The following is a 21,364-nucleotide window of genomic DNA, read 5'->3' on the forward strand; positions in this document are numbered from 1 at the left end:
AAAACAAACAAACAACAAAACAAGCAATTCCAGACCTGGCAGCGTCTCTTCCACACATTCAAAAAAACCGCAAACCCTGGGGTTTGTACAGCATCCAGAAGAGCTAAGCATGAAGTCCCTGTCTCCTGGCTTCAATACCCCAGGCCCATGAGAGGAGCAAGGCTTCCACCAGCAGCCCCAAGCCCAGCTTCACCCGGCAGCCCAGGGAAGAGCACAACATCACCGAGGCCTCCAGGTGGGCTTCACTTCCCCCAGGAGCTGTGAAGGTGTGCTAAGCCTCTTGCCTTCCCTGTCTGTAATTACTTGCTGGTGTTAGGCAATGGCTTTATTACTGCTGCCAGGATCATCATCTGGCTTCTGTTTTACCAGGCCCTTTGAGTGTGATTCATTCAGCCAGATCTGGAGGGCTACTGTAAAGTGGTCTCTATTTGAGCAACTTATTTAGCCTTCCTTTGTAGGCTATAGAAAGAAATGGGCTCTTCTAGCAACCATCCCTTCAAAATGGATTATCCTTCAAAGAAAGATCCAAGGAAGCCGTATGGCTCGTGGCACAGAAATACCTGTCTCTCTACACTGAATGAAAAGGGAACCGATGAGGGACTTGTCCAGATCATCTCTGGAGAGGCTTTAAACTTCAGAAAAATTAGATGAATGCTATTCTCAGAGACAGCGCATTTTATGACCGAGCACTCTGGGTGTCTACATGCCTTGAATAGCTCTGCGGTCTCTACAGCACTGTCTGGATGCTGAGATGGCTTCCCCTAAAGCAACTGTAGCACAGCAGTAGTTCATTTTTCTCAGTGATGTGAAAGAGCTTACTGATGTCAAGATACTCTTGAATGCAACTAAGAACCATTTCCACTGCTTTGCAGATCTCTGAGGTTATGGCATCGCACAATGAAGTTATTCTTTTTTTTTTTTTTTTTTTTGGAAATGAATTCAAACAAAAAGGAAAAAAAAAATAAGAGAGAGAGACAGAGAGAGCATGGTGAGACTTATGTCCTGTGTAATTCTGAGAAGAGGAAGAAGTTCCTGACCCTCCAGTATACCAGCACGAGCACAGAATAAGATGGTGCTTCAGAAAGGCTGGAATTGGAGTTTTTGACCTCAGCTGTTTCCTGTGAAACAACAAAAACAGGGGGGAAGTGGGGGAAACAGACCATACAACTATACATTCTAGCCCATTTTACTGTGTCACTTCAATAGCACAAGAGTTTTAAGTGGTATTAAACTGTGCCATGTTAGCAGACTGGTCTTCTGATGTAGACAGCAGAGCTATTGAGAGATTTCAAGCACCCAAGACAGCAGTTGAGTTTGTGTAAGTTTATAACACAAAGCCTCTCTCAAGTGCTTAGTCAGGCTCTTGCCTACAAATCTAAGCAGCAAGCTTTGCAGTTTCATGAGTAATTTAAACATGGCTAACTGAAGGCTGCTGCCAGAGGGGACAGCCAGTCCCATCCTCCTTCTTAACCATCTCTGAACCTGTCTGTCCCTTCCCTTATGCCTATCACTTGTGAAAGCCACTGAGCTACCTGAATTTAATCTCTACATTGTACAGAGCAATTTTCAGTCAGAGCAACAAGCCCTGGGATTCCTCCCACAACTTCAAGAGCTGGTGTAAAGAGAGGGGAGGGATGGGGAAGGAGAAGGTGCAACTTTCTGACCAACAGCAGAATATGGTCTTGGTCACATCGCATTTCCAAAGACAGAAGCAAAAGTAAAATACTATTCTAAATCTGCTCTTTTCATTTTTCCCCAGGTTCAGAGGATCCCCACCACATTTGGGTTGTATCTAGAGGTTCATTGATTGCTCCCATTTTGTTGTATCCACGATGGAAGAGAGAAGAGGAACCCCTGCACTGCTGGCAGCCCATGCTCACACCATCCACGTCTCACTTCTCTGGGAGGCGGTAATGCAGACTGCTGTGTAAAGAGGGATTTTTAAGTCCTAAGCATGAACCAGTGTAGTGTAGTAAAAAGCAAAGGGAAAGAGCTGAACTGCAGGAGTTTGCCCTGAGGCCTTGTGGCTTCTGGAGACCTTCTCTAGTGTGCTGTCTGCTGAAGCAGAAACCCATGACACGTTTGCTATGGAAAGAATCCTGCTCCTGAGGGAAACAGTCTGAGAAAAGGCTTTGATATCTCCATGCTATGGACTTTCTTCATAAGATGAATATTATAAATATACAACAGAGGAAGAAAAATGTTGCACGGTTCTAAAATGGGATAGTACACACAGACATGTTGGCTGACATACATGTAAAGCTAGAAGTAATGATTCAGGGCTACATAAACCTCTTTTGAAGTACAAGACAGACATCAAAATCAATCACGTCACCAATTTCAGCTTGGAATGACAAATGTCTAACTCCTTAGCAGAGTGTCCTTGCTAATATCACATCACCCAAAACAACTGCTCATCCTCCCAGATTACCCAAACATTCATTGCTTTGCCCTCCCATCACTTTTTCTTTCTTTCTCTAGCTGAAGACACCATCACTGAGGTGGACATGACCACCAGGCACATACCATGAACAGGGAATGAACAGGTTGTGGTGGGAGTTCAGAAGCAGTAGGGGGGCCCAGGTGGGAGCTGAGCTGGGGAGGTGGCAGGTCCTCTGACGAACACGTGCCTTCCTTCTGCCATGATGTGGGCGTCTCACTTTGTCTCACAGCACCACTGACCATGAGCCCTTTCTTCCAAGTGAATCAAAGAGAAACTTGTCTAAAGTGAGTCCCTAAATAGCTAAAATATTTGGTGATAAATCATTGGAGCACTGAATTAGACATTTATACCTTGGACTATGGATGTTCTTTGTCCTAAAACTGGCCAATAACCTCTGATCACTGGTCAGTGGTTTTCTACTTTGACTTGTTTTTTATCAAATAAAAAATAGTGATTTTAAAGAAACTCCGTGTTTTGCAAAGGTTAGATTTACTGTGCAATATAGACTTCATTACCAACTATTCTGCATTCAGAGTGTTGATGTGTGTTTACATAGCATGGCAGCCTTCTGACAGAAACTATACTGAGGTTCTCTCCAGTCTCTCTGTCCTACACGGTGGCAATAAAAATCTTATTTCAGACTCTAACACTCCCCCAGCCTTTGGTCCTGCTAACAGAGAGGGACTTACCCTGTCCACATAAGCTCCAAACTTTGGTACCTAGGACCACTATTTTCCATGTCTATCTATTTGTCTTCCAGCAGTTCCAGCTGCTTCCTGTTATAGTAAACATTTCCTTCACAAGAAGTTTCAAACACCTGTTTTTGTTTGTTTTGTTCTTTGACATTTTTGGGGTTGGAAGACCAGGAGTCGAAGGAGAGAGATGCATACCTGCCAGATAATTTGATATGCTTTTCAAAATTTTTTTTATTTTTATTTTTTCCTCCTCTAAGTATTTTACTAAGTTTAATAGTTTTCCAAATTTCTAGCTAAATCAAAAAAAGCTTTTGGTCTAGCCCAGCTCTACCCCTTGCATATTGTAGCAAAGTGTAAACTTCCCCCAAAGCTATCAAAATTTAGGAAACCAGACTAAACTTACTGTTGTAACAGTGAAGTGTTAGATCTTATGTATGTATCTAAGAGGTACAACTTAAAGCTACTTAATACCTATCTTGCTTACGATAATTTTGCTCTGTCCTGTTCAAATGAAAATAGCAGAGAGAAATGATTCAGTCCTGGACAATGTTATTTTTAATTCATCAGGATTTATTCTATATGTTTTCTTCCAAGCAATTGTATATTGAAATGTGTGCAGACACATTGTCCTCTGAGTGTGTTTTTTTTTGTGTTTTTTTTTTTTTTTTTTCCATTTTTGCATAAACACCATATTCATGGTAATATACACATATATACACATATATACAGAGAGAGGTACTGGCGAAAAGGAATCTCTTTATCAGGCTAAGTAGTTGTTAGACATCTTTCACTAAAAATGTTAGAAATGTACAGATATTTCTATATTTAGAAAAGGACTTAAAATGAGGAGACAGTTGTCTAGTGAACAGAGCATCTTCTGCAGCAGGATTTCTATCATGCCTGTTTTTTAGGACTGCTACAGACTTTGCTATAGCAAATCTGCATCAAGCCTGGGATGATACTGAAGCAAGATCAAATAAAGATTGCTTGTGAGAGCTCTTTTTTAATCCTTTCTTATATTCCAGTATCTTTTAAATTTAGGTGAGTTTGGCTTTGTTTGTTTTTCTTTTCATAATAAATTGACGGTTGCTGCAACATGCTACATGCAAGAATCTTTTGTATCAAGTCTAGTATCAAGGGACAGAATTGAAATTTATTCTAAATGCAATATTGATAAAAAGAGCTGGCCAACCTGACAGTGTTCAACAGCCAAAGGCCAAATACTGTCCTTTTCTACTTGGGTTGGTACTTTTATCTTATTACTTTACTTGGCAAATTGGAGATAAGCAGGCTCCTTTTATGATGGCTTTTAAGCCTTAGACACAAGCAAAACCTGGGATCTTGTATATTTAAGTCATATCTAAAAGTGGTCTTTAGGGCCCTAAGCCTCTTAGATGTTTTTAACAGAGATACTCAGGAACATGATAAAAACACATCAGTTTTTACATAAACCTTACTAAAAAAAAAAAAAAAAAAAAAAAAAAAAAAAAAAAAGAGAGAGAGCAAAAATATGCTCATTGTTTTGCTTAGCCTTTTATTCCATCATTATGGCACAAGATAGAACTTAAACACAACATCACTGAATAAGTTTTCAACTTCATTAAAATTTTATAAAATGTTTTATAAAATTCTTTTGATATGATACTTTCCCTTATCAAGTGATAACATAATTTTCTCTACAATACTGAAGTACATTGCCACCTGCTGGCCACAAACGTTTTTGCAATTTAAAAACACCAGAAGGCGTATAAAACATCAATATTTAACAATGCAGCATACAGTTATTGAAGTACTATCGACCCAGGCTTTGGCACAATATTTATAGAAACACAGCTGTGAACTTCTCCAAATGGCATGTTCATTTCCGAAATTCTGTGACTCCCTTTTGCTAGCATCTCTGTCTTTATTTTTCTTTTCACTTTGTCTAACTTACTTAATGCTGAAGCTTTGCTATTTTAAAGGAAAAGCCATATTCTTTCTCAGTCATTACACACCTCAATTTATCGGGTTTGGTTTTCTAAAATTTGGATTCCAGTTTATTGTTTTAGAACAATACATAAAATGATACATTTATAAATATATATATTATATCCTGTATACATAACATTGTTTTTCCTCTAGAATGGGAGGGCAGACCTTTGCACTACATCTTTAGTTGGTTTATGCATGGCCTTGCTCTTGATCTTCTGAACTGCTTCCTACCAGAATCTAAAAAAAATATTTTTACAATCTAACTTGTATCAAATTTTAATTTTGTTTGAAAATATATTTATAAGAAAAATAAAAAATAAAAAGGTATTCCCCCCCCCCCTCGCTCACTATTACCTTTATAAAATATATGGCTTTTCATGTTCCTCTCTTAGTGTTTTTCAATAGGCAGTGAAATGAAGGACAACTTCCCCCCCTTAACATTTTTTTTTTATATATAAGCACAGAAACCAGCTTGTGCACTTTCTATAGAATTCCAATGCATATCACGGTAATGTAAGTGCAGTGATTTAAAAAAAAGCAGTCATGACTGATTGACATCTGTATATGAAAACATAATATATGATTATCATACAATACCCATTACAGAATATACAATCATCAAAACTGCAGATATATAAATACATTTTTAGCCACATTGAAGCAACAGTTTTATCTTATACACAGTGTATGCATACAGAGTTATTAGACTAAAATTTTCATCTTTTTTTCTCAAAAGCTTGCTGAAAAACAGGAACATACTGTATTTGTAAATGGATTGCTTGACAGTGCTGTTAAGAAATTAAAGTGAACAAGGTTTAAAAAAATTATATGTAACTTAGTTGGTAGAAAACACACGAGCCCCCAGTTTTCCAACATGACTGTTGTTTTCCTATGAGAGGGAGGCAGAGTTATAAGTGGCAGTTCTGTCGAGTTTGATCATACAAGGGTTTCTGGGAGGGCATCAGGGTTATCAGCTGATAAAAGCTCCCAAATTTGCCATCTCTCTCTTTGCCAATCGTGCCAGTCTGGCTCTGAAACATTTTTACTGTTCTGATTGTGAGCTGCCGTCGAATAGATATTACCCACTTGAGTGTGCGGGGCCGATCGCTCCTGCCTGGAGATGGCCTGCTCAGGGGCTTTGGCTGCTGGTCCTCCAGCTGCTCTGGTCCCTGAACTTTTTTCCTGTCGTTGAAGTCTCCACAACGAGTGCAACGTTGAAGAAACGCCTGATCGCTGAGACAACACAGAGCTTGTTTTTGCTGGGCCAGGGTACGGGGGAGGTGGCCTCTCTTTTCTGTAGGAGGGCTTGGCCGTGCTCTGAGAACAACCCGCGTGTAAGTCATACTCAGTGAGGTCCTCCACACTGCTTAAAGTCAAGTGCCGCTCCGACTTTGAACGTGACTGGTCCAAACTCCTACCGCTGGCTTCAATATGTGGGTTACTGCACACCCGAGACACTGCAGGATGGAGCTGACACTCGGGAATGGCAGCAGTTGTCTGACTCCTTCGCATGACTTGTCTGCTGCTGTCCAATTCGGAGGAGCTGCCTTGCCATCGAGGAGAATATATGGATAGGTTCCCCTGGGAAAGAGAGCACTGTCCAGGTCGCAGCAAGCTACTTTCATAAATGTTTCCATAAGAACCTGGGGTCCAGAGTAAGAAAGACAATGTCAGTCTGCACAGTCCTTTACATGACATTTTACAAGTTTCTGCTTTTTCCCTGTGTAATACCACAGAAGAATGATAGGGGCTTTTATCATTAGGCTACACAATTAAAAGTTTATCAGCCCCCTCCCCCACTGGCTGAACCTTTGAACCTGGGGACATAGAGCAACAGCCTTGCATTTTTCAGGCTACCAGATGGAGGGTAGAGCTAGGCTCTTTTCAGTGGTGCCCGGTGCCAGGACAAGAGGTGCTGGGCACAAACTGGAGCACAGGAGGCTCCCTCTGAGCACCAGGCAGCACTTCTGTGCTGTGTGGGTGATGGAGCACTGGCACAGGCTGCCCGTGAGGCTGTGGAGACTCCTTCCCTAGAGACACTCAAAAGCCACTTGGACATAGGCCTGGGCAACCCAGCCTGTCTGGCCCTCCTTGGGCAGGGCTTGGATCAGATGAGTTCCTGAGGTTCCTTCCAACCTCAGCCATTCTGTTATTGTGTGAACCTCTAATGTTTCTGATCTAAACTGTGTCTATTGCATTTCTGGGTGACTCAAGGACTTTGCTCTAACATAAAGCCTTACAGCACACAGCATCTTTCGATGCAGAAAGTGTTTCAGTCTTACAGTTTCTTTGTGAGGTGGGTGCAGATTGCAGGAAAAACAAAAGGCAGAACGGGTCAATAACTTGTCAAGACCATGCTATTCCCAGGCAGAGCCAGAGCTTCCAGCCTCACAGGCTGTGCTTATGCCACTACTGCAGCTACTTTCAAGTCTCCACCAGGTGTCCAGCTTCTAGTGAGTTTTAGAACTACATAAAACTGTTTTCTGAAGTAATTTGAAGATGACTCTTTAAATTATCTTCTAGCAGCTTGAAATACTTTCACATTTGTAAAATCATTGTGCTTCTCTGTATTTTATTGAACAACCCTTTAAAAGTCCAAGATCTGGTAAGTGGCTTATGTACAAATTTAACTCTCAGCAACATGAGTTCTCCTATTTGTTTCACTGTGATTTCTCAAAACATGGAACATTTATGCTTTTATTAGCTTTGTGTTTAAAACTTCTGAGAAATTTCTGACCTGTAATTCCTGTATCTTTGCAGCCACTTTTCAGTGTTGAGTGCCAGGTGCCCCAGATATCAAAATGATCTTCTGAAACATCTGAATAGGAAGAAGAGCAGGAAGAAGATGGTGAATCAGTACTTTTAAAACCATTATTTAAAAACACATAAATAGAATATTAAGTTGAATTGACATAAAATTTTATGTAAAATATCAGAGTTGATAACATATGCAACTGGCTTACTAACACAAACAGAACAAATGTATTGTCTGCAATTACTTGCTGTTTCAGGCTCAGATCGTGTAATGAATTTAGTGCACTGTCTTATGGATAGGACATCTGAGCTTGCTGAGAGAGTGAAATTTCCATTGTCTTCTGCCTTAATGAAGTTGTAGAATCACAGAATGGTTTGGGTTGGAAGGGACCTTAAAGATCACCTAATTTGACCCCCCCTGCCATGAGCAGGGACACCTCCCAGTAGATCAGGTTGCCCAGGGCCTCATTCAACCTGACCTTGAACACCTCCAGGGATGGGTCATCCACAGCTTCTCCGGGCAACTAACCTGTTCTGGTGCCTCACCACTCTCTGAGTAAACAATTTTTTCTTAATATCTAATCTAAAACTATCCTCTTTTAGTTTTAAGCCATTACTCCTTGTCCTATCTGTACACTCTGTGACAAAGAGTTCCTCCTCAGCTTTCCTGTAGCCACCTTTAGGTACTGGAAGGCTGCTATAAGGTCTCCCTGGAGCCTTCTCTTCTCCAGGCTGAACAGCCCAATTCCCTCAGCCTGTCTTCATAGGAGAGGTGCCCCAGCCCTCTGATCATTCTCATGGACCTCCTATGGACTCATTCTAATATATCCATGTCCTTCCTGTGTTGGGGGACCCAGAGCTGAATGCAGCACTTCAGATGGGGTTTCAAAAGAGTAGAGTAGAGGGGGAGAACCGCCTCCCTCGACCTGCTGGCCATGCTTCTTTTGATGTAGCCCAGGATATGGTTGGCTTTCTGGGCTGCAAAAGTGCATTGCTGGTTCGTGTTTAGTTTCTCATCAAACAACAGCCCCAAGTCCTCCTCCTCAGGGCTGTTCTCAGTGCATTCTCTGCCCAGTCTGTATTTGTGTGAATGGGAAATTTGTACAAAACAGGAAGGTTTGGTCAAGAAAAGTTAGTTCATGTACTTTTTTAAGGAAAAGAATGCTCCCTCAAACAGCCCCACCAGCCACTGTAAGGCATGCTCTAGCAACCTGCATCTTGGGTCTTACAAGAAAGTGCTGTCACATAACAGAGATTTAATCAAATGCACATGTCACTTGTGCTGGATTCTAACCATTTTGTGCCATTTTTGGATTTCATCTGGCAGAAAAGAAATTTCCTAATTCATCATGGTCAACTTTGTGATGCATATTACAGTCCAAAAGATGGTTAATACGATAAAGTTTCATGTGATTTCCTGTTGATAACTAACTAGAAACCTAACCACATTTTGAAGCCTATTCAGAGATTTAGATGCTGAATACATCTAAATAATACCCAGTGGCATTTATAAAGTATACAATTGAGATAATAGTCTAAATCCCATTAATTCCAAAAGGGAATTTAATGACCTAACCACTGCTTCTGAAACCAAATGTTTTTTAAAATGCCACCAAACAGTTATCTGTACCACTAAGCACTGAAATTCCTTAAAGTTTGGCTTATTACACATGTATTTCATGAAAGTAGTTATTAATATTGTTTTACATTTTAAAATGAAAATCATCTGAGAGTGCAGGTGAGCCATCAGCTTTAACAACAGTTCTTTACAGAAGAAATCATTCAGGTGTGCACTCCCTAGACATGTATGGAAATTATGGATCCCTCCTCTAGTATTGCTAGATGTGTTATTGGTAACAGATGTAAAGCTGTGCAGCTCAGCTATGTTCTACGATGCAATGGAGCTGAGGTCGTTCTTTTCAATTGGAGAAAATTTACAGCATGATGTCTTAAACTCAGATTTTTCCAAAGTCTAGAGCATAAGCTTGTAGGTATTACAGTCCTGCCAAGCAGCACTAGAAAAAAAGTCTTTACAAGGCTGAAGAGCAGGACATACAGAGTTCTGCTTTACTAAACAAAAGCTCCAAGTTTTGACAAATGCCACACTAGGAGCATCCCTAGCAGCTGTCTAAGCTAAAGAGGAGGACTGAGCAAACACTTAAAGCTCAACAGGAAAAAAAAATTAAAAAAAATCATTTCTTGTGAGATTGTTACACTACAATAACCTCAAGTCTTGATAGCTGACAATATAGAGCAGACGCTTTACAGATACTTCAGAAGCCTATGTTGGTCACTTAGAAAGTGGAACAGGAGCAGGATATACCTTTTCCAGCCTGTGATGCAGAAGAATTCTCCTTTGTCTTAGGCTGCAAATGACCAACCAGGGTGTACTGTTCAGGCACCCTGTACAGCTTATCTGGACTGCGGGCAACTTCTTCTTGCGTTGCCATCAGTGAGCGTTCAGAAAGTACTGGGGAGTTGTTGTCATACGGGGAGACATCTCCGCTCGAAGCTTTGTTGGAGTCTGTGGAAGAGTGTCTTTCTCCTGTGGAGTAGGAACCTTCTGACCGCAGCATCTCAGGACTTCTGGGAAATATTGTTAAACAAACTACTGTTAATGAAAAATGCTTTATTTTCACAGCTACAGGTGCAGTTTGACATCATACAGATAAAATTAAATGCAAAAGTATGATCACAGGTGCTGAAATGAAAACACTTCAGAAGCAGTATAGAGGTGAATTTTCCATGAGTAAAACTTCTGCCATGAAGTGGCCAGCAGAGGCCACTAAAAATCAAAAGATGTTGCTATCATGAAAAAAACAACGAAAACCACACAATCATACACTTCACCACAGGAAATTAAACAGTGAATCAATTCCTTATGTTACCTTGACAATTCTGCTTGTTGCAACAATAAATCTGAGGGCATGATGGGGAAGATTAGTTTGATGATAAGCAGGATGCTAAAATCACTTCTTCCATTCTAAAGTAATACACAGCCACTGAAATCAAATACTTAGCTCATCTCTAACACTGTGAGAAGGATCCTCCTCTAGAGGCACCAGAAGGTAAATATTCTACAAAGTACTACCAGATATATCTATCGTATTTCTGATGGAGGCAGCAAACAATTGGCTCTGGCAATAACTTCTAGAACTTCTTTCACCATTTCAGCATAGACTGCATTTAATTTCAACCAAAAAAAGAAAAAAAGAAAAAAGTACACGAAACACCCACCAAAACGTACATCCCAGGCTCAGAAAGAAACCCCTCTTTTTTGAAAGTGTGTTGGGGACACTGAGGGAGATTTCTTGAACTGTTACTGTTTATTATGTAGACGAGGCAATCTGTAAGCTATGGAACCTCCCAAAGCATATGTAGCATATGTAGAAATACTCTGTAAACAAACATACTTTTTTTTCTTTTTTTTTTTTTTTCCCCTGTTGTATGCCCATAATTTATATTTTTATTATTCCTTTTTTTTTTTCATTTCTCTGAACCTTGATCTTTGTTTCTTAGATGCTTATCTTATGCTTGCTGTTCTCTTGAACAAAACACTTTTTATCAGTGACCTCACATTAATATCTGGTCTGATTGCATGTGTTAATACAGAGGGTCTTTCTTGTATACTGAAAACGGCCAGCCCTTCTCAGAGTCAAATCCAAAGACAGCTTGAACTCAGTGAGCAGCCAAAGCACATTATTTGTTATGGAACAATAACCCTCTTTCCAGACAAATGAAGTAAAACTGAGGAAGGAAAATAAAGAAAACACACAGTGGTAAGACAGGCTAGCCACAGCAGACTAAAGATTAATACACAGATACTGACAAAACTTAATACCACTTTGAAGCAGTGTTTTTTTTTTCCCCTTATTGACTTACAAGTGCTGTGTCCCACAACATAAAATATATACACTCAACATCATGATTATTCTGTTCTGTTTTTCAATATATTTTTTTTTCCCCTTCAGTGTAAAAGGAACCATAAAACATTAGGATTGAATTAATAATGTTGTCTCCTAGTTATCTCCCAGCAAGAAAACCACCACTGAACTGATCCTGAACCGTAACTGGGGCCAACTCACAAAACCAGAGTTGCCATTTAGCTAAGCAGCACTGTCCCAGGCACTGTCCCCTGGGAACAGCATGGCTGGCATGGTAATGTTGGAGAGTCATTAAAACTAATTGTAAATCATGCCTCAGTTATGTAACTTCCCATCTCAGCTTCCCAGATGAAGACGAGCACAGGGTGAATTAATCTACAGTCACAAACTGAAGCCACAGTATTTAAACTGGATTTTAAATTTGTAAAATGTTATAACAAACTAAAACACTTCTTTCTTTCTTTCTTTCTTTCTTTTTCCCTTTTCCTTAAGTTCTTAAAAAACAAAACAAAACAAAACAAAACCACACAACCAAAACCAACAAAACCAACACAACAACAAAACACTTAAGCAGTGAGTGTGAGGTAAAATGACATGCATTTAAGCAATGTCTCAAGGAATTTTAAGAGAGTCAGAAAGATCTGAGAGGAAAGGGGAAAACTGTTGGTATCTGCAGATTTCCTGTGACCAAAAGTCTTTCTTTCCAGCTTTCTAGACTGAGTGTGATCTAAACCTCATCCTATTACCATACAGATTTGCTTAACACTTACACTGGCACCAGTGAGGCTTATCTCATGTAAATCTTTACAGGACCAGAACCTAACTATGTTGCACAGGGCAAAGGAGGTATTGGACCATTTAGCCATGGCAAGGTAACACAAGGAAGGAGGGGAAAGAAATGCAAATGAAAGAATGTGGGAACAAAAACTTGATCTTTGTGAAACACTGATTAAATGTCTTACCTTGAATGATCTCTTATAGTCTAGCTTGTCTCAAGACAGAGCTCCTGATAAAAATTTACTTAAATGGAAACTGTCAAGTTTTTGGAAACATCCGAACATTCAAGTTTCTAACCTCATTTACTATTTCTGCTAGTAAATCCATGCAATTATTTACATCTAATATAATTTTCAAATTTCTTTAGAAAAAAAGTCTTAAAGAAAATTCCTGTAGACTCTGCTAATCTTACTCTAAGAAACCATCAAAATGGATTAAATACTATACAGCTGGAAATTGATCTCATACATTTGCTTTACATACATAACCTTAAGATGATATTTAGGAACAAAAGTCTTTGGCTTGCAGCTTTCCAAATAAAACATAAATCTCCATATGTTCCTTAAAACAAAAATTTTGCATCTGATTTGTTTACAGTTTCAGTTAATTATCAAAGAGATATTAATTAGTCTTCTCCTAGATAATTGTGAGACTGTCTACCTATATGTTGGGGAAAAAATAAATATAGAGGCAAATGTAAATACTGCTTAGGATACATACCTATATGCAGCCTATGAATAAGGGCAGATTATGAGTCCCATTAAGAATAATAGAAAATTGTGTGTTACTAAAGGTGAGAAATGGGAAGGCAAGTGAAATATTTTCTACAGGTTTTGAACTACATTATGGAAAAGATTTAATAAGTGGTTAGGTGCATGCATCTGACTAAAAGGTTTGAAAGCTGCAGAAAGAACTTACACAGCACTGGTTCAAAACTACTATTTCAGATTCCAAAACAAAAATTGACTATGCTGTTAAGGAGTTTTTAACTGGCATCCTTCTGAATTTGTCATCCACCAGAGTCTACAAGCATGGGTGACTTGCAAAAATGTTAATAACAATAATTACTTCTACTGAGGACATTCCTACTTTTCCATTGGCATCAAGGCCATCAAAACCAGAAATCCCATTTTAGTTTTGGCAGAAATACTTTTCTGCTACAACTTAAAGTTTCTGAGAAGAAAAACAATTATTTCTTATAAGAGGCAAATCATACACAGTTTGATGGCTTGGCAGCATGAAGTAGCCATTTCCATATATATTGGAAGTGCCACCAACAAAACAGATTATTGCAGGATTATGATGTGGTTGCTACTGTAACAGGATAGAGTACTCAATGATTCAGGAAGCCTCTGTGTTTAAACATACTGGAAAATTAAAAACTATTATAGAAACTAGTATGGAAATTTAAAAAAAAATAATAATATGAAAATTAAAAACTACTGTATGGCCTCATCTTGGGTGCCACAAGTTTGGGTGAGCAACCCAAACCTATCGTTGCTATAAAAAGCACTCGAAAATTGCACAAATTTAAAACACATTTACTCTAAAACTACTCTGTATCACTCTGTACCTAAAATAACTCTAAAACACATTTATTCTATCTATTAACCATGATAAGCAATAAATAGTCATAAGAAACATTTTATTTTTGTGTTAGTTTAAAGATGCTTCATCTTACAGCTGGAAACTTCAAATTCCATTGTCATCAAGCCAACATACAAAAACGTTGGGAAAGTCATCCACAAAAGCAGACTTCATAATTGCAGCCACTGGTAATTAGTGCTTTACCACGACCAACTTCCATAAACTCCCTGACACATCAATTCATGATGCTCAACTCTTAAGAGAACTGAAATATGAGGAACAACTGATTTGTCCTCCTTGAGGAGGAAAAGAGATTGTTTTCTATTAGATTAGAACCAAGAAAGCATTTGCAGTAACATCAAAAGCAGAGATGCAAGGGCATTTGCAGAAGCAGGACCTTCAGTGCAAGAAATATAACATTAAAGTCTTGAAATTGATTCCACACACTGTGTTATGCAGCCAACCAGCTTTTATGATGAAGATTCTCTCAAGAATATCTAAAGTTTTCTGTTCCATGGGTCCAAATTTGGAATGTGCTCTTGAGTATATAGTCAAGGAAATTTCAGGAGTTGTACGGACATATTTTGGAAGCTCATTGTTATGAAATCAAGACAAATATCTCCTTGTTTTCTGCTTTCTCACACTTCTTACAGGAAAAATAACTAGCAAATATGTATCCTCAAAACTGATATTACATCCTGAAAAAGATTAATCTCTTAAGAGCATCACACTTCAAGCGATAACACTAAGCAACATTCACTCTAATAGCCTGGAATATCTTAACCAAGAAGTTGCAATCACAGTGAAAACATATTTCATTAACATTAAGAATAAATAGCTTACATGATACCAGAGTAGAAGACAAATGAGAGATAGCAAGCTTTTCCTATCTCATGCCTCATCTGCCAATTACTGAAAACACAATAAATTAGTACTAGTGTAGCCATAATGCTCCTATTTGGTTTAGTAACCTTTTCTTACAAAACCCTTTTGTCAGTTGTGACCAGCTTTGCACAAAAGATCTATTTTCTCCTGTAGGTGTGCATATTGACTGAAAAGTAAGGAAGCTAATGGAAAGGTCAATTAACTTAAAGGAAACTGGATCTAACAATAACCTGTTTTATCCACAATGATTTGTGATGTAAATTTATGCTCAATTAGCTTGTGAATCCACGTGAGATACAATTTTATGTCTTTCTATTACAGACAGTGAAATCCATCATTAATTTTTTTATAGGCTTGTGTCACAAATATGATCATTTCAAACTAAGAGCTTAAAGAAAAGTCTCTAGAGAGTACCATATTATTACCATATGTGACATGATTTTCAGTGCCTCTCCTAACTGTTGCCTTAGACCATGGCAAGTGTGAAACAAGTGTAAAAGACAATTAATAACTAATTATCTGGCATTTCTTGTGAATCAAATATATACATGGTTAGTTGATGTCAGTCAGACAAACTAACTGAAATTATTTCTTAACTGTAGTACACTAAGGAAACACACACAGACAATTATCACAGATCAGATGCTATGTGATAATTTGCTACTGCATGTTATGTATTCATGTGGCTAAACTAACATCCTTCACAACACAATATATTCTGCATGTTATAAAGAAGCCTTTTTCCCTCATGTATTAATTGTACTATTTCTTTCAATACATTCTCCTTCAAAGCTAAGCACACTATTACCTCCAACAGTACAATGTTCAGAGGGAGAGAAAAAAAAAATCATAGCTGACTGTACAAATTCAATTTTAACTATATTCTGAATGCACTAGGCACTTTCCACACACACACACACAGGAAGACAAAGCTCAATCTGTCCCAGAGAGCTTAGAGTCTAGGAAACCTCTTAAAAGTTACTTAAAACAAGCTGGTCAAATTTTGTAATTTTAGGGTCTGGCATATTGGGATTCACTAGAATAAAGGCAATGAATGTGTGTCCCTTGAGAAAGCCAGGAGTCCTGTTAATCCAAATGTACAAAGTCACAGCATTAAGGCACACGGGTGTAGGCATACATAAACCATACACAAAGTTAGAAGATGTTATGTAACATAACTGCAACATAATCATAGTGACTGGTATGATTTTTTTCTCTTCATGTTTCACAAAGCATACAATTAAATCATACTCAAAGAGTTTCCATACATCCACTGCTGCAGCAGTTGACTTGTTTACCAATGCTCTACCTAGGTCACAAGTGTATACAATAGGAAAAGAACAACAAACTGGCCAAACGGCTAGCCGTGACCGTGTTAAGGCACTCTAGGGTGTGTTTCAAGGATACCGTAATACAAGCCTCCTGTTACTGAAGACTACAACAAACCCAAGACATGAACCAGCTGATTACTAGTATACATCCTGTCAGTTAATAGTGTCAGTTAATAGTTAAAAATGCAATCTTTGCTTTGAATCGCGAAACAAGGTTTGTCTTTAGAAAACATTGTACAAGAGTCATAATTTCTTTGGCAGAGTCTGTTTAATGGGGAAGATATTTCTACTCCACTGTAGACAGTGCATAAAAGCTGTGGAAAACTACAACCTTTTGAATGCTTCCAGTGGGAGATAGAAATTCCCAGCAGAAACAGGGATGATGAAAAAACAGATTACTCACGATGACTGGGAAGCTTTCCTCCTCAACAAATAGTCCACAACATCTGGGTCAGTCTCTAATAGGCTAATAAGAACTTCATTTTGTAGGTCAGGGGAAACCTATGAAGACAACAAAAATACTTAATTGGAGATTAATAACTTTTAAATACATTAATTTTTGTACTATGCTGAAACTAAAAGATCAAGTACAGTTACATTTACAGAGAGTATATTAAAATAAATATTCAGACACTTCCACTTAAATGAGAAGTTTCATGTAACAGATGCAGTAGGACTGAAGATCGCTTTGTACGAAGTCAAATGCTGATTACTGTTGAAAATCCTACTAGTACCCAGTTGGGTATTACATCTGATAACAAGAGTGCAATTACTTATGTATTGTAATCTCAAAAACCCCAATTCAAGGTCCTTATCTTCTAACTCCATTCAAAAATCTAGGGATATTCATACATTTAAATTCCAAGCAACTATACTTCTCTTGTTCTAGAAACAACATGAGATGTAATTACAGAGGAAGGAGAATGTTTCTTCATATATTCCATGGTATTTGGCTTATCTATGCCCCTGTAATATGGAAATTTCACGGTGACTGCTCTGTCTCTGAAGTTCTTCCATTGTTTTATTTCAGAGACAGCTGCTTAAGGTCAACATTTTTCTAAATTAAGTCTTAAAAACATGTAATGTTCAGATATCTGTATGGCCAAATCCTGGGATCGAGACACATTTAAAATCTGCTTAGGGCCTATTGGAACTTGAGCAGTTCATGCATTTTCATTCCACTGATAGATCTTTAGTGGTACTTATGTCACAGGAAAATGAGAGCGTCTATCCCTCTTATACCATACTACTACAGTTATACGTAGAAACTATCATAGCTATTCTGTACTTGGGAAATACAGTATGGATAGTTATAATGAATCTGCCTGTCTGATGTAAAATTGCTTAAATTACAAAGTTTATCTGTTCACTACTCAGGTTAACAAGTAGGTCCTGTTGGATCTCCAGCCACTCTGGACTTTGGATAATAGCAACACTCAGCCAGAAGCTGTGCCATCTTCCTCTGGAGTTTGGCTTTCTTATTTGCAAACTCCCTCTAGTGCACTTTATATGAAGACAAACCTTCAAAACATTTGAAACCTTCAGCTGTTGAAGGATATAACATCTCCTGGGGAGGTGGCACTCCAAAATCTTCCCAAGTAAACTTTGTACTTCCAGTTGCATTTTATAATGCAATCAATCTTTGAGAGAATTTGTCCACATCACAGTCGAACATTTAGCTCACCCATCACAACACTCAAATGGATGAAACCATCTGAGAAACCTGAGCGAACAGCTCAGGTTCACTCATGACGGATGGAACTGGAGGTAAGACAATCTCAGCAAGGGGTCATCACTTGTGCAATCTGCTTCTGGATGCAATTTGTCAGAGCCTTTATCTTTTGACCTTCAGGTCACACCGCATGGGCCATTTATTCTCCCCGACATTTACTGGAAAATAGGAATAGAATTAGTAATAGATTCCCCGGGGGAATGCCTTGGCTTGGGAGGTATTTAGGGAATTACATTACAAAGAAGGCAAATTACTTTAAAAAAAATAATAATTTGAAAATAAATGAAGATATGCATCCTTTACGTCAAATTGATCCAAAACATCTATGAAAAATTTGTGTGACTATGACTATTTCTTTAAAAAAAAGATATGTTTGACCTCTAAGATAGAGAAATTTCTTACTGATGGCCATTGGTATTATGGTCTTTAAATACATTATGTTCTTTTTATAGGAACACATTTTTGGAAACCTGGTGCCCTGTGACTTGTCTGTTCAGATAGCATTTCCATACAGTAGATTTCACTCCAGATAAAATCTGGGGGCAAAGTTACTATTCACCTTAGTATCAAGTTGCCATACATGTAATAATTTACTGACTTTGTCAGAAAAAATAGAAATATATTTTCCATGACTTACAAGCAGTCTTTCATTTCATAAAAATAAAACTGAAAAAAGTTCCAACACACTGAAAGAATGTACAAAACCCAAACTTAACACTTAATCAAGTTATAGGACTTTTATCTGTGTGAATGGGGGCACACCAATCTATGATCCTTTAACTGGATTTGTACCGATGGTCTCCTTTGCTAGTTGTTTGGTTTTGGGTTTCCTCCTGTGAAGCAACTTAAATCTATTTGGTTAACTGACTTGCAAGTGTAGAAATGATATGCATGTAAGTGTTAATTTAAATTTGTAGAGAATTACTAAATAGGTATCTTCAGAAGATGTTACAGAGCTGAAATAATTTTTATTGAAATAACTGCTTAACTGGCAATTATGTCTGAGTAGATGGATGAGAACCTGAAATTCATGGACAAGGGTAAGTACACATGGGAAAACAAGGCTCTGCTGAAATAACAGTTTTTGCACCTGCTGATCACATACCTGGACTGATCAGTGGGCTTGGGCGCTCTCAGATGTCCTGTACAATCAGAGATATTCTGAGATTCTAAGGTTGGGTATCACAGCTACTGAGGCACAGAAGGGTGAAGGAACCTTTGTAGTCTTTGCTTTGTGCCATGCCATCCCTGTCTACTGAGTTGGCACAGAGAGGCTATATGACTGCCTCCTCAGTGGGGAGGCCATAGTAGCCTCTAACAATAAAAACAATAAATTTCAGACACTATGTTAGACACTTTTCTTTGCAGCAGAGATGGATTTGGGTACTGGATGATATAAATGCATGACTGAGCTGCTAAATGCATAAATTCATCCTTCATGCCCAGCTAAAGCCAATAAGGCAAAGTGTGGTCGTGTTCAGTCTCCCTGAATCCAATTTCTGGGCATTGTTCAGAGACTAGCAAAAAGCAGTTCCACAATATGGACTTATGCATCCCTGAGACTCACTGAAATTGATAGGAATTGGATATTAAGGACCTTAACATCACGGACTTAACAGCAAGGTCAGCATCTTTTATGCTGAATTCACGTTTGCATATTAGTGATGTTAATGGTAATTGCTTTAGGAATAAAAACAGACCTTGATAATCCCAAGTTGTTCTGAAAAACAGAGCATTTCACTGAAAGTCAGAGTCATTCTGATATGAACTACATAGCATGTGCTGTATTCCTATGTTTTCTTTCACAAATGGTGCTTCAGTTTTAATGCTGAAGTCAACTGGAGTTTTATAACTTCCCCATATACAACAGAAAGAAGAAAAAAAAAAAAAAAAAAAGCACAAAACCACCTTGGCATCAATATGCTATATGTTATGGCTGTAGCTGGATCCTCAAGTCCAGATGTTTCTCTTTTTAAGTAGCACAAATGTCAGGTATAAACAACACTCCTGGTTTGGCTCCACTCCTGTGGGTTTGGAAGATGAACTGCTTGCTGCCTGATTTCAAATGATTGGAGTCCCAGTACAATGTAATGTACAGGTCTTTTTCCTTTCCATGCATCAATTACCAAAGGATGCTCTGGGCTTAATCTTCAGAATGCAAAAAGTCTCCCTGTGCTGCCCAATTTTTTCATGCTAACATGAAAAGTTGACAGCAAACTCTCATAGAAGTTTTATAAAAATGCAACCATGAGCAATTTGACACAATCCTACAAATCAAATATCACATGGAAGTCTAGACATTAGTCCAGAAAACAGGCAGAACTTGCCAGGTTGTTTGTTAAACTATGGTAATGGGAAGAGTAAAAGCACTCAGAGATGCTCATCTGTTAGGCACTTCTGTAATTTCACATCAGTGTATTTCAGCTTTCAGGAGAGCATCTGAGACAGGTTTGCCTCTCTCTCACATGCAGATAGCCTTTTATTTTTAAATCTGGTTTTAATCTCTCTCCACAATCTGAAAAACTGCTCTAGAAAACGAAAGAGAACTTCTCTTTTTTTTCCATCATTGCGTTTAATCTTCAGCGAAAAATGCAAGCATTGATGAGGTAAGGGAATAAATTTGTCAAAATGAAAGGAGACCATATGTAGGTTAGTCTTATCCTAGACCCCACTCTTTCCACACTGAAAGTCTGGACATGAGCTTGAAGTACGATGTGCTGAGATGTCACTGTGCTGTAAAGTGTTCTTAAAGAGAAATAACAGTAAGTACATGTATGTTTCTAGTATTGCAAGTATTCTTATTCAAATATTATTTTAACCTTGTTAGTGCCATCCACGCTCTGGGCCAGCAGAACTGCTCACAAGAGTGCAGTTCTGTCACTTTCTTTTTGTGCTGTGGAAGTAAAACTAGCACCTAAAGTTTCCCCAAACTGGGTAGGGGGTTGAAGTGGTGGAAAGAGGAGACAGAGGAAGAGAGAGAGAGAGCACCTAACTAGAACAAGAATAAAAATAAAGCAAAGGATGTAATGAAAGGCAATACAGTGTTAAAGAAAAGATGAGAAAACCACAAAGAAATTAATCTCAGGATAAGATCAATAGACGGTGCTCATCATCGCTTTGTCATGCTTTCATCCCTGTTGAAATCTGGTAGACACCTTCTCCTTACAGTACCATGTGTCCACCACTCCCACATTCCCACAATCCAGTCTTGTCCATCATCTCCCACCAATGCTGTATCTAGCACCCAGCTTTGCTGAAACACTAAAGGAAGTCTTCCAGAGTATTCCTCCTCCTGTGCTGGAAAC

The 21,364-nt window shown here is 38.5% G+C and overlaps 1 protein-coding gene across 6 annotated transcripts in view; it reads right to left on the bottom strand.

The window, feature by feature from the left end:
- Positions 1–4,648: 4,648 nt before the first annotated feature.
- Positions 4,649–21,364, bottom strand: part of ARHGAP6 (Rho GTPase activating protein 6) — a 312,049-nt gene continuing 295,333 nt past the window's right edge. For 5 of the 6 annotated variants that reach the window (XM_082775526.1, XM_082775530.1, XM_082775529.1 and 2 more), the window contains 4 exons: positions 16,731–16,828; positions 10,187–10,449; positions 7,847–7,927; positions 4,649–6,752 (listed from right to left, as the gene is read on the bottom strand). In XM_082775526.1, coding sequence (XP_082631652.1) covers positions 6,046–6,752; positions 7,847–7,927; positions 10,187–10,449; positions 16,731–16,828 — 1,149 coding nt within the window. In that variant the 3' untranslated portion in view covers positions 4,649–6,045. The remainder of the gene's footprint in view (positions 6,753–7,846; positions 7,928–10,186; positions 10,450–16,730; positions 16,829–21,364) is intronic. The other variant, XM_082775527.1, reaches the window with a different exon arrangement.

The sequence above is a fragment of the Aythya marila genome (assembly GCF_965140915.1).
Source record: "Aythya marila genome assembly, chromosome: 1".
In the NCBI taxonomy this organism is placed as follows: Eukaryota; Metazoa; Chordata; class Aves; order Anseriformes; family Anatidae; genus Aythya; species Aythya marila.